Source organism: Lonchura striata, chromosome 1 (assembly GCF_046129695.1).
Source record: "Lonchura striata isolate bLonStr1 chromosome 1, bLonStr1.mat, whole genome shotgun sequence".
NCBI lineage: Eukaryota > Metazoa > Chordata > Aves > Passeriformes > Estrildidae > Lonchura > Lonchura striata.
In genome coordinates, this window is record NC_134603.1 from 123,483,413 (window position 1) to 123,496,688 (window position 13,276).

The 13,276-nt window shown below is 52.0% G+C and overlaps 2 protein-coding genes across 2 annotated transcripts; both read left to right on the forward strand.

Annotated features, from left to right (window-relative positions):
• The first annotated feature begins 349 nt into the window (after positions 1–349).
• On the forward strand, positions 350–2,164 carry HOXA2 (homeobox A2). Its single transcript, XM_021538046.2, has 2 exons — positions 350–732; positions 1,410–2,164. The coding sequence occupies exons 1-2, from the start codon at positions 351–353 to the stop codon at positions 2,162–2,164; spliced, it is 1,137 nt and encodes a 378-aa protein (XP_021393721.1). The 5' UTR covers position 350.
• Positions 2,165–6,955: 4,791 nt separating this feature from the next.
• HOXA1 (homeobox A1) lies at positions 6,956–8,455 on the forward strand. Its single transcript, XM_021538047.3, has 2 exons — positions 6,956–7,574; positions 8,003–8,455. Exons 1-2 carry the CDS (start codon positions 6,956–6,958, stop codon positions 8,356–8,358), a joined length of 975 nt encoding a protein of 324 aa, XP_021393722.2. The 3' UTR covers positions 8,359–8,455.
• Positions 8,456–13,276: the final 4,821 nt, after the last annotated feature.

The window sequence follows — 13,276 nt, forward strand, 5'->3', positions numbered from 1 at the left end:
AAATAAAGCCTTTCTGGCCCCCAATGAGGCGTTCCTTCCCGACTTTTTTGGATCAATCAAACAGACAGTGGCTTCTTTTGATTAAAGCCCAAATTGTCATTGGGCAGAGGCAATCATGTGACAGCCAATTCGGTCCAATTTCAACCTTGTCTCCATGAATTCAATAGTTTAATAGTAGCACGGTCCCCATACGGCTGTAATCAGTGAATTAGAAAAAAAACACCCCACCAGCGATCTTCTATGCTATATTTTTTTTCTCCTCTCTCTCCTTTTTCCTGGGCCTTCCCCTCCCCCCGAGGCCCCTGAATCCGAGGGAACTTTTTCTCCGCGGGGGCTGCCAGTTGAAGGCCATGAATTTCGCATTTGAGCGAGAGATCGGTTTTATCAATAGCCAGCCATCGCTTGCTGAGTGCCTGACATCTTTTCCCCCTGTCGGTGATACATTTCAAAGTTCATCAATCAAGAACTCGACGCTTTCACACTCGACACTGATTCCTCCTCCTTTCGAGCAGACCATCCCCAGCCTGAACCCCGGCAGCCACCCTCGCCACAGCGGCGGCGGTCGCCCCAAGGCGAGCCCCCGCGGCCGCAGCGGCAGCCCGGGCCCCGCCGGCGCCCCGCCGCCCCCGGAGTACCCCTGGATGAAAGAGAAAAAGGCGTCCAAGCGATCCGCACTGCCGCCCGCTTCGGCCTCCGCCTCAGCCGCTGGACCTGCCTGCCTCAGCCACAAAGGTCAGTCCAAAGACGTGCTGCCAGCCCCGCCGGGCCGCTATTTTGGCTCCCCGCATCCCCCCGGCTTTGCGGGGGGACGAGGCGGAGGGCGGCCGGGCGGGAAAGACCGAACTGGCGGGGGTCGATGGAAACCCAAACTTTCCCCAAACTTGCCTAATGCGGGATGATTTATTTGAGTTGGAGCTGACCTCTCTTGTCTCGCCGTCCTAGAGTTAGGATATTTGACAGTAATGAAGAGTGATAGATTGCTCCCGCTCAGCTAAGCAGCTGATGCATTAATTATAAATTGCGGTATGGCTAATATAAAGTTTGCTCTGGTGTGGGGAGGTTGGGGAGCTGGAGGCAGCGATTTGGCGGAGGTGGCCGAGGGGCACGCAGCACCGGGCGCTCAGCAGTGCAACACAATGGGTTTACTGCATCCAAAGGCGGCCATTTTGTTGCAGTTGCTATTTTATGCTATATGGACATATAGATATAGACACATACATGCAGCGAGAGCACTCCCCCCCACCCCCCCGGGATGCGATGAGCTGGGGTGCTGAAATTCAATCCGTGCATTTATCTGTTTTGTATGTGTGTCCGTATGCCTTTGCTTTCGCTGTTCGGGCGGTGATGCTTTGGGGTGCGTGTGGTGGTGGTGTTTTTCTTTTTTTTTTTTTTTCTTTCTTTTTTAACAGACCCCCTTGAAATCCCCGATAGCGGTAGCGGTGGATCTAGGCGCCTGAGGACGGCTTACACCAACACCCAGCTTTTGGAGCTAGAGAAAGAATTTCATTTCAACAAGTATCTCTGTAGACCAAGGAGGGTTGAGATTGCAGCCTTGCTGGATCTGACTGAGAGACAAGTCAAAGTCTGGTTCCAGAACAGGAGGATGAAGCACAAGAGACAGACCCAGTGCAAGGAGAATCAAAACAGCGAGGGGAAATTTAAGAACCTAGAGGACCCCGAAAAAGCAGTGGACGAGGAAGAAGAGGAGGAGGAGGAGAAATCCCTCTTCGAGCAAGCCCTCAGCAACGTCTCCGGCGCTCTCCTGGAGCGGGAAGGCTACGCTTTCCAGCAGAATGCCCTCTCCCAGCAGCAGGCGCAGAATGCGCACAATGGCGAATCCCAAACTTTCCCCGTTTCGCCTTTAACAAGCAATGAGAAAAATCTGAAACATTTTCAGCATCAGTCACCCACTGTTCAAAACTGCCTCTCAACAATGGCCCAGAACTGTGCAGCTGGCCTGAACAATGACAGTCCTGAGGCCCTAGATGTCCCTTCTTTACAGGACTTTAACGTTTTCTCCACAGATTCCTGCCTACAGCTTTCAGATGCAGTTTCCCCCAGTTTGCCAGGATCTCTGGACAGTCCCGTAGATATCTCTGCTGACAGTTTTGACTTTTTTACAGACACACTCACCACAATTGACTTGCAGCATCTGAATTACTAAGAAATTAAAGAAGTCCTCTCTAAGGGTCCTGCTTTCTCCTCCTTATTTTTTCTTGATTTTTTCCCCCAGTTAATTAATTTTATGCTTCCCCTCCCTTTCCCTCTTCACTATTTTCTGTTTGTTACTTCTCTCTGATATGCCATTTTGCCGTTTCTTATGAAGTTTTAGTTGTGTTCAATTTTAACCTAGCCACATTCTAGGTCCTTCTATGAAAGCAATATATGAGGTCTGTGAGAAAGTGATCATATAGGAATGTATCTTCACTTTCTTTTTATTTTTGTATTACATTAGGATGCGTTGTCATAAGTATTTTTGGTAGAATAAATTCTTGTTTGCTACAAGGAGCTTTCTCTTTTTTCTTTCTCTTTCTCCTCTTTTTCTCTCTGCTTTCAAGACGGATAACATGACGGGTATCTCTCCCCATCCCTTCCACTATTAATTTACTAATAATCAAAATCCAACATTTTGACAACGAGCTCTTCCCTTTTGGCAATCTAGGACACTCATTAGAGAGGAAAAAATCGTTCATTTCCTTTATTGTAAGGATTCTCATAAGGGAAGGAAAAACAAACTAAAGAAATTAGAACCGTTCACAGATTTTATAGACATTTGCTCCTTTTAATGTATAAATATGGCATCTTTGTGAGGATACAAAGCTTGGAAATCCTGAGCTGTAACAAAAGCATGAATGAAGACTTTCTCTGCTACAGGCAGAACGTAAGAGTGACTCAATAGGGTAAGTGTCTCCTTCAGAAACCACCAGCCTGTTACATGAACGAAAGGAAAGTTGCTTTTAATTATTTTTTTTAATTAATCCTGGTTTTCTAGAAAGTAGTGCTTAGCAGCCAGCAAGATATTTCAGAAAACGTATCTTTAAAAATATCAGAGCTCACAAATAATGTGGTTGGTTACTTCTCACGTGCTGAGTAATCCAAGAAATCAGCCCTAGGAGGAGAGGAAATGGAGAAGTTAGTGCCTGTGAAATCAAAAGGGTGGCAGAAACGCAGGGGGAAGAAAAAATATTTAGGGAGGAACCGGCCTCTCCACTCCATCCTTCTCGGGGGCGGTGCGGGGGCAGACCCGAAGATATTTTTCTGTGTAAGCCTTCTCGAGAGATGAAAGACTGATAACGAAAAGGGGAACCTCTGACTTTAAAGTTACAATTTTCTCGGGCTCACTGCTCTTCTGCTGGAGGCGGCTAGACGGGCTTTCAGAAATCTCCACCAAATTGCCTGCCACCCGGTGTTACCGAACCCCAAAGCAGAGGGTGAGCCCCGTCCTTCGGGCTAAAACACAGCAACAGATGCCAGCGGGGCTCTGCCTCTCCGGGGCCAGGGAATCCCGTGCGGGGACATTCGCGGCTCCTTGAATGCGTGTGAGTGCGAGTGAGTCCGAGCGGTCACGTTACACAAGCGAGTGGGGCTTGGGTGGGGGGTTGTGAATGGGGTCCGTCCATGAGAGCAGTGCTGTCTCCCAGCCCTGTAACACGCTGTGGAGCTGGGATGCGTGGGTTATAGCTGGAAGGGCTGAACGCAATTCTTCCGAAAGTCATAAATCAAACTCTTTCTATGAATGAGAATGTCATCAAAGAGATCAATTGCAGGAACACATTCACAAATAAAAATCCTCTTACGTATTTGCCGAGGCTGGGGATCCCCGTCTAAAACCATTAAGTGAGAAGGCGTTTAGTCATAATTCACTTTTATTGCTCTTTTAAAACAACAGCTTGGCTGAGCTGCGGGCGCGGTGAAACCTCGGCCTCAGTTCTCCTCCTTCCCTCTGTTCCAGCCATGTCCCTGCGGAAAGCGAGCAGCCTCACCGGCATTTTCACTCCCCTGCCACTGGGTTAAATTGGACCGCAACGTTCCTGTAAGGCTTGGGGTTTCTTTTGTGCCCAGATTTCCGGATGCTGACTACACTTAAAGAAAACCAAAGCAAAACGAACTAAAAAAACCAAACCCAAACAATAAAACAAAACCCCCAAACAAAACCCAGAGATGTAAAAAAAAAGAAACGAAAATAAAAAGGAAATGGGAATATTCTACAAGGTTTAAACTTCTCACAAACTCAATTTAAATAAATGGGGGAATTCAGCAAGCAGAACCCGCCTCCGAGGCTCTGGGTGAACTATGGGGCCACAGCTGGGGCACACTCCCACGGAAAAGCCTAAACAGCCGGGATCGCCCCCTCAGCCTCAGTTCCGTGGCAGGAAACGCGGAGCGAAGCCGCGGAGGGGCCGGGATGGCCTGAGGGCAAGGGGAAGGGGCCGTAGCTCCCCCTCGCCTGGCCGCGGAGGACGGAGGGTGTGGTGTGTGCTCCTCCTCTGCTCCGACCCTTCTCATGATGTTGCCCCCATGCTTAGTGCGGGCAGCAAAACCCGAGAGCCCCGCCAGGGAAACAATGCAACAAGAGACAATGGCACCAAAAAGGCAGAGGAAAAAGGATTTCAGGATGCTGGAGACTGTAAGAAAAGTGATTGATCGGAATTTACGGGTAAAAGGGATCTAGTTGTAGTAAAATATTTTTTTTTTCCCTTGGCTAAAGGAAAAAGCATTGAGAAGATGTCAGCCCTTTTATTAGTAAGCAATACTAATCGCTGTCTTTTTTTTTTTTCTCTGCTTTGTGCAGTATTTATCACAACGGGTTTACAAGAATGAAATAAATGTGTTTACAGCTGCAGCCATAACCAAAATTGGCGCAGTATAATATCATAAACGCCTCTAGAGTGTTGTTGCTCTTGTCCTCCACTCCACCCCCCTACAGTTTAAGAAACTGAACCTTTCCAGAGGGCCCTTAACCATCCCCGCCTCTGTAGTAAATCAGAACAAATAGACGTACTGAGGGCACCGGGAATGATGCGTGGTGGAGAGGCGCCCGTCGGTTTTGGCTGACAGTAGAGCGGCCGTGCAGATGCCGTGGGATAAGGGCTGACCCAATAGCAGTAGGAAGGAGAGCTTTGCACCTAGTGTTGTTGTGTCGCAGTTCGTGTGGGAGGGAGGAGCTTGAGGGTGTGTATGTGGGTGTGTGCGTGTGTATTCGTGAGCGGGGAGTGGTAGCGTGGTAGAAGAGCCTTTTGGATTTCAAAACAAGCAAGGATCGAGCGTGAGAACAGAGGGACGTAAGAGTCGGCACCTGCAGAAATAGAGGGGGTAGCCCCTTCTGGGGCTAGTGTCAGGGGACATGACTTTCCATCCATCTTTCTCCGAGGCTGACGTTTCGCAGAACTTATTTTGAAGACTTTTGGTCCCGTCCTTTCTGCCTGCAGACGGTTGGGTGAGCTGGGACAGACGGATGCCCGGCCTTTACCTCCCCTTTCCCTTTCCGCATACGTAAAACGCATATAAGGTCGTAACCTACATCTCACCGCCATCCCTCCTTCTCTAGCCACGGACGAATTTTTTGACCCACCTCCCCACGGTGTTGGGGAGGGCTGGGTTGGAGTCGATCCTCAGAGCCGTTCCCGAGGGTCCTGGGGCCGCCTCTGCCACTGGCCATCTGCCATCTCTCCCTACCGCCGACCCGGGTGGCGGAGCGCAGGGACAAAGAGGCCGGGCCGGCGGGCTCTGCGCCTCCCTCCGCTCCTCTGCCCCTGTCCCGGGTCGCCTCCTCGGGCTGCGACCCGCGACACCCCGGACAGCCGTCCCCCCACCCTGTCCCAGGGCGGACGGGCGGCAGCGGCGCTGCGGGAGCACAGCAGATGGGCTGCGGAGCCCCCGGGCCCCCGTCCAATCATTCGTCCTCCTGCCCCCGGCTCCTCCTTCCCTAGGCTGGCGAGGGTGAGCCCGGCGAAGGCGCGGGGGGAGAAGGGATGGGGGCCAGAGGGTGGCCGGTGAGCCTGGGAGAGCACAATGGCCGTCAGTCCCAAAAGCGCCTAATTTCCATGCTAATGTCCGCGGCCGCCTGGTGATGCGGCTGGACAAGCCCCTTTAACTCTTGGCGTGGCGTCGCGTTGGGACTGCGGCGGGGCTGGACCAGCGAGACCCCCTCGGCACCGATACTATTACCGTCTCCACCTCCACCCACATCCCATCCATATCCATATCCTCGGTCCCATGCCTATTCTTTATTCTCTACCTTATCCTTACCTTCATTCCTTTTCTTATCTCAATTCCCGTCCCGGTAGAAGTCCCCAGCCGCATCCCACGGTCCCATTCTCATTCCCGTTCCAAGGGCTGATGCTCTCAGCGCTGTCTCTGCCTCTCTCCGCCCCATCCCTCGCCCCGTGCCGCGGATCCAGTCACCTCCCCTAGCCACCCCACCCCACCCCCGCCGCTGTCCTGGCCGGGGTTGATGGGCAGCAGAGGTGCCCGGTGCAGGCTTGACAGCGCCGACAGCAGGGTGATGCTGGGGCACACTGGCAGCAGCACTCACCCTGGAGGGGACGGCCGGTGGGCTCCGCGGGCCGGGCGCAGCCTCCAGGTCTCTCCTGCCTTCTTCTCTCAGCTGGCGGACGAGACCCAGGGGGCTGCCGCGGCGGGGGTGTGTGTGTACAGCCCTGCCCGGCCCGCCCCCCACCCCCTGGGGGCCACGGCCGGCGCCTCCCTGCCCGCGGTGCCGCTCGGTCGGAGCGCTCGGCGTTTAAATGCCCCCGATGCGGCGCTGTACCAGCGACAGGAGCCGGGGAAGCCCCGCGGGCGCCGCAGCCATTGGCTGCCGCCCCCCACGTGCCTGCCCGCTGCCGGCGCCTTCGTGTCATTTTCCTGCCGGCCCCATGGAGGAAGTGGGAAAGTTGGCGCGGCCCCGCCGGACGCTGAAGACCCGGTGGCGGCGTGACAGACAGACGCGGCGAGGATGAGCTCCTTCCTCGAGTACCCCGTCCTCGGCGGCGAGGCGGGGGCCTGCGCCGCCCGCGCCTACCACCCCGACCACGGGATTACAACTTTCCAGCCCTGCGCCGTCAGCGCCGGCAGCTGCAGCGGAGAGGACCGCTTCCTGGCGGGCCGCGGGGTGCCCATCAGCCCCCACCGCCACCATCACCACAGCCCGGCCCAGCCCGCCGCCTACCAGCACCACGGCGGGCTGGGGGTGTCCTACGCGCACCCCGGCTGCGGCCCGACCTACAGCGCGCAGGGCTTCGGACCGGCGTACGGCCCCTACCCCCTGGGGCAGGACGCGGAGCTGGGCGGCGGCTTCCCTCCCTGTGCCCCCGCCGTGTACTCGGGGAGCATCTCCTCCTCTGCCGCTGCGCAGCACCCGCTCCCCCACCAGGGCTACGCGGGGGCCTCCGCTCAGTACGTGCCTCCCCCTTACGGGCAGGACCAGCAGAGCCTGCCCCTGGGCACCTACAACCATGCGCTGTCTCCCCTCCACGCTGGCCACCGGGAAAACGCCCGCTCCCCCTCCACCGAGACCTCGCCGCCGGCGCAAACCTTCGACTGGATGAAAGTGAAAAGAAACCCACCCAAAACAGGTCAGTGGCCGGCGGGAGGGCCGGGGCGGGGGCCGCTCCTCTCTCTGTCCGCCGCAGGTGCGGGGAAAGAGGCGCGGTATCCCGCGGGGCTCTGGGCAGGTAGGTCGGCCCGCACCTCTGGGATCAGTCGCGGCTGCCTGCCCGCGCAGCTGAAAGCCAGCGGCGCTTATTCCCCACTTATTCCTGACTCCCCCTTCTCCTCCTCTCCCGTGGTCATATTTCTGGTAATTCATAAACCACTTATCAAGTTTGCTCTGACACTAGAGGCTGACTCCGGTTTAGCACCTCGTACTCCATCACTCACCCTGCCGGGGTTTCCCTCTTATCCTAAGAAGTTCTTGCTCCCTATCGCTTAGCCGGTGTGGACATATTGATTACATCGCCTATAAATCATTTGCGCTCACTTACCGCTGCATGTCCCCTCGCAGGCAAGGCTGGCGAGTACGGCTTCGTGGGGCAGCCCAACACCGTCAGAACTAACTTCACCACCAAGCAGCTCACCGAGCTGGAGAAGGAGTTTCATTTCAACAAATACCTGACCAGGGCCAGGCGAGTGGAGATCGCCGCCTCTCTCCAGCTCAACGAGACGCAGGTGAAGATCTGGTTCCAGAACCGGCGGATGAAGCAAAAGAAACGGGAGAAAGAGGGGCTGCTGCCCATCTCCCCCGCCACCCCCACGGGCTGCGAGGAGAAGGCGGAGGACTCGTCGGAGAAGTCCTGCTCCTCGCCCTGCAGCGCCTCGCCCGCCTCCTCCGCCTCGGACACGCTCGCTGCCTCCAACTGAGACCGGCTGCGCCCCGACGGCCGCCGGGCGCGACGCCCCCGCCGGAGCGGCACGCGTCCTTCCGCCGCTCTTATGTCGGTCCCTCGGTCGGTCGGTATCCCCGAGAGGTCCCGGCGAGCTGCCGTTCCCTCCCCCGCTACCTCCGCCGCCGTCCGGCCCCGGGGGTGCCGGCTCCGCCGGGTCCCGGCGCCTTGGTGCTAGGGGAATTTTCTTCCTGGCCCCCCCTTCCTTTTCTGTTAAGGGTGGAGCTGTGTTGGCATCCGCGTAAGGGTCCCCCTCCACCACTGCAAGGACGCTCCACCGAGTTTCCCTGAGTGAAAGACAGGTTATTTAGGGTACATAACCTCACAAAGAGATGCACTATTGCAAGTGTTTACACGACTTATAGGACATTCATCCCCTTAATTTAATGTATTCTTTGTTCGTGTCAATGTATTTGTTGCTTGTAAATACTTTGTCCGAGAGATTTATCTTTTTACAGATTTTTCTAGAATGATGTTTCGATTATCAGGTTAAGCAGGGTGAGTGCATTCGCCAAACTGGATCCATTTTTATATTGGTAAAGTAGATGACCGTATCAAGTAAACGTCTTAAGCTCAAGCAGATACCTCAAAAAAGTAGCGCTATTTCTTTAAATGTGACAAACAAGGCTTCAATTGCACTAGGTTTTTTTAAACCTTGCCCAGTGTGCTTGTCCCCCCTCCTTTTCCCCCTGCCCCAAAAGCTGTGTTGGATTATGTGCAGCTGAAGGGCACAAGCATCCAAAAGACCTCGCCTCTTCCTATTTTCATATTAACCTTCCTTTAGACTCGATGTCTTTTCAAACTACTCGTGAATGTGACAAATGGCCAAATGAATGTATAATTTCTGTGGTTGGTGTCCAGACCTTTGCATGACGCACCGTGCTTTGCTGTACTGCAGGTACACTGAGTTCTATCAGTTGTCGTGTGTGAGCAAAATGTCCTGATTTTTCTGTACAATCATGAAAGGCTCTGTGATTCCACCAGTGGTGGAAGCCAGGGCAGGATTTACGGGTCCTTATAATGTCTGTAATAAATATATTCCACTTTCAGGTAGCTCTTGTCTGCCTACCTCTGCGTGACGTCAGCGCTGAGTCACAGGCTGGGCTCAGCGCTTTTGTTTCCCTTCTTTTCTTCTACTGGGGTCTTTCCAATGGGCAAAGGGAGTAAGAGTCTCACAACCCCTCCTGTGTTGTTTTGTCAGAGTCAGAGAACTAGCTGCCCAATCTGACATCCTACACAAAACTTCTTCCTCTCCTATGCTCAAAAAATATTATTTTTAGACAATATAAGGCCCTTCTCTCCATTCTCTGTAACTGGGAGGAATTTATGATCCCAATCTAATTCTGAAGCACAAACAGGAGAACTTCCTGGGTCAAGTGCTAACCTTTTCACCTCGGGATGGATGCTGACACTTAAATAAACAGAGCACCCTTCAAAAGCAGAAACTCTCTTCAGCCAGTCTTTCCTCACGCTGCAGGCCCCTCTCCAAGGACTGCATATTTAATTAGCCTGGGCACTAAGCTTGTCCGGCTTCTCTCTCCATTCCAAGCTGCTTTCCCCAGCGCTTGATGGGGTGCCAAAGTGGGAGATGGCTCCCAGTGTGTTTTTGGTGTTAATCCCGGGCCCGTTCCACCATCCCTTCCCCTCTTTCTCCGCGCCCCCCCTCCCACCCCCCCAGCCCGCCGTGTACAAGAGAAAGCTCTTGCAGGTAAATATAGTAACTATTCCAAGAAATGTCAAGTGAACAGCAGGTGGGGAAGGGAGAGGAGCCTCAGCGGGGAGATCCTGGGTGGCAGGACACAGTAGAGGCATGCTCAGCTGGACGGGGGATGTCTCAAGCCACTGATGCCTCTTGAATTACAACGCAAACACGCCTAACATCTCCTTCACCCGGCCCAGCTGCGGGAAGTGCTACCGGGCTTCTCCTGGGGCTGATCTGCCCACGCAGGCTTCGCTTTGCGGGATCCACAGAGAGTCAATGAAATTTTCTTCACTTCGGTGTCAAAAGAGACAAGCCCTGATTTGCAAGGCGCGGCGGCCATATCAAGAGCCGAGCTATCTGCCAGGGAGCAGGGCTGTCTCCAAAGGCTCCCGCCGATGCCTCTATTTCTTTCATTTCCCCGCCTGCCATATACTTTACCTTTTGTTGATTAGTGTAAAGCCACAAAGCAAAACAGATGGCCTTCTTCCAGAGTCTTGGATGTGTTAAAGTGGCATTTACATGCCAATGAGGGCATTTCAATATCGAAATCTGGATCTAAACATTAATGGAATCCGGATCTACAACTCGATTCCACCGGTGTTGACTTAATGTGTTAGAAAGAGCGGCCATAAATTACGGCCTAAATACGAGACAAGGCACTTGTCAGTGCGTCAATCTGCGATTTGCGGGCAAAGAATCCCATCTCCTTCCAAGACCAAACACTATATATACATATGTATATATACATATTTCCCACCACTCTGCCCCCCCCATCCCCGCAGTCATAATGTATTTCAAGCAAAGACGCTCCAAACCTCCCGATCCTGTTACATTTTGTTAGCGTTAATACTATTTCGATACCATTAACCTTCGGGTTCAGGGGTGCGGTGAAGAGAAATGAAAATCTCTGGCTTATAGTTTCTACTGCCAAAAATATCGCTAAACCTCCATTCCCCAAGTGCTTTTAATGAAGCCACTAATTCACACTTCAGGTTGTAGAGATTTTTTACACATTTTGAATTAAAAAAAATATTGTCTCTAGACTCTCAGCGTGAAAAATAAAGAAAAAACCCACATCTCATCAAAACCCGTCAACACAAATCGCATTCAAATGTCAAACGGAGTTTAGTATCTTCCTATCATACTTAAGGCCATTTCTGCTGTTCACCTTTAAAGTTTACTTTTGGAGGCTATTGAGATGCTTTGGTGTTTTCCTCTGGGGCAATCAGATTGAAACCGATCAATATTTACTCAGTCTGAAAGGGCTGTTGAAAAGGCAGCTAACAACAAACTGCTTAGCTGCTCTCCTCTCTTTAATCTCAGGTTCACCGAAAGTTCAAGCAGAAATGAATTCGGTGATGGGTCACTTTAGAATAAATCCCAGTAGTTAATCTCACAGCCTTGATAAAGGCAACAATTACAGAGTCATCCCTCTCCCTCTCTCTCTTTCCCTGTCTCTCCAGCAGCGGCAACTTTCCTCTCACTTTTGCCCAGCAATTTTTACTAAATTGTAACAGCTTTCCGCTGTTTTGCGGAGACAGCAAAAACTCGGCATCTTCCCCGCCCTGCACCCGACACTCAGGCGGGTATCCCCGGCGAGAGGTACCGCAGAGAGGGAAAAAAATGATCTCGCTAAGGATCCCGCATTTTCAAGCGGGGGTCCGGGGACAAAGGGAGGGGTGCTTGGGGCTTTTTCCTCAGCAGTGATGAGCAAAGGGATGGCTGGAGAGGCACCCGGCAGCTGGAGGCGCTGGCGGAGCCGTGCTCCCCACTCCATCCTGTATGGGAAAAGAGTAGAAATCGGAGCAAAACGCGATATACGGCTCCGTTAATTGCTGGGACTCTGCAAAGGCCAGAGTTCACATAATCACTGCATAAATGCATGCTTAATAGGGATTTATTAGTAACTCTCTAATGGTAGCTCACGTTTGGGCTATAGACTCGAGCGGCTTTTTGCCGGCAAATAGCTTTCCCGGAGCGATGCCCCCTCCCTTCCCGGAGCTGTCGGGGGACCCTGGGCACGGAAGGCGATGAGCTCCCGGCCAGGCCCCGGGGATGCTCCGAGCGAGGCCGGAGCCCGGGGCGGCCCGCGGGAGAGCCCGGGCGGCAGCGCCGCGCTGGGGACGGCCCCGGGGGAAACTGCTCCCGCTGCGGCACGGCCGGGCCCTGGACCCGGCCGGAACACCGGGCTGTCTTTTTTTTTGAAGGGGGAAAGAGTAGTTTAGGAATGTTTTGCGTGTCAGCTTAGGAGCAAGATCTCTTGTTTGTTTTTCTTCAGTAATTAGCTATGTGAGATCACAGTAAATTTGTAACTACAAAACCCCATTACATAAATAATGAAATTAATAATATATGAATAAACAGATATGTAATGCATTTTGAGAATCTTTCTCTTTCTTTCTTTCTTTCTTTCTCTCTTTCTTTCTTTCTTTCTTTCTTTCTTTCTTTCTTTCTTTTCTTTTCTTTCTTTTCTTTCTTTTCTTTCTTTTCTTTCTTTTCTTTCTTTCTTTCTTTTTCTGTCCGTCCTTTTTTTTTTTTGGTCTGCCTTTCTCAGTTTTTCTCTCTCTCTCTCCCTCTTTCTCTTTTTCTTTAGCCTTTCTCCTTTTCCAAGGCAAACATTCCTTTCCTCCCTCAGGCACACTACTTGGCAGACTTTCATTGTTAACATTATTCTTTTATGGTTTATGTGTCACAAAATATTACAGGTCACAGTTACTCCTGTTTCAAGCGCGGAAAGACCAATGAAATCAATTGGCGTTCTAGGGGGAAAAAAAGAAGTCTTTTGTGCCTGGGCATTTGGGAGCAAACTGTTGATTGTGATCATGCAAGGAGTGCTCTTTGCCATGTAACTTCGAAAGGATTACACATTTCACTGATACGAGCAGGAATGGATCTGGAGAATGCTTCTGCTACTTTTTATAGGGCAGTGACACCGTGTTTGTTCCACACGGAGAATGTTTCAACTATTAAATTTACCGTTATTTTGGTTTTCCAATATATTTTCCTTGAAAGTATATATCTCAGAAAGTTAAATCGGAACTACTGATTCTGATAAAAATGTGGTCGAATAATGATCAGCCTGGACTACGACAAAGCTGTAGCTGATGACTTCTTCGAATGCCCATTTTATAAACACAAACTCAATGTATTTCAAAACTTCTCCCTATCAATAAAGTAAAAATAGTAAAAAAAA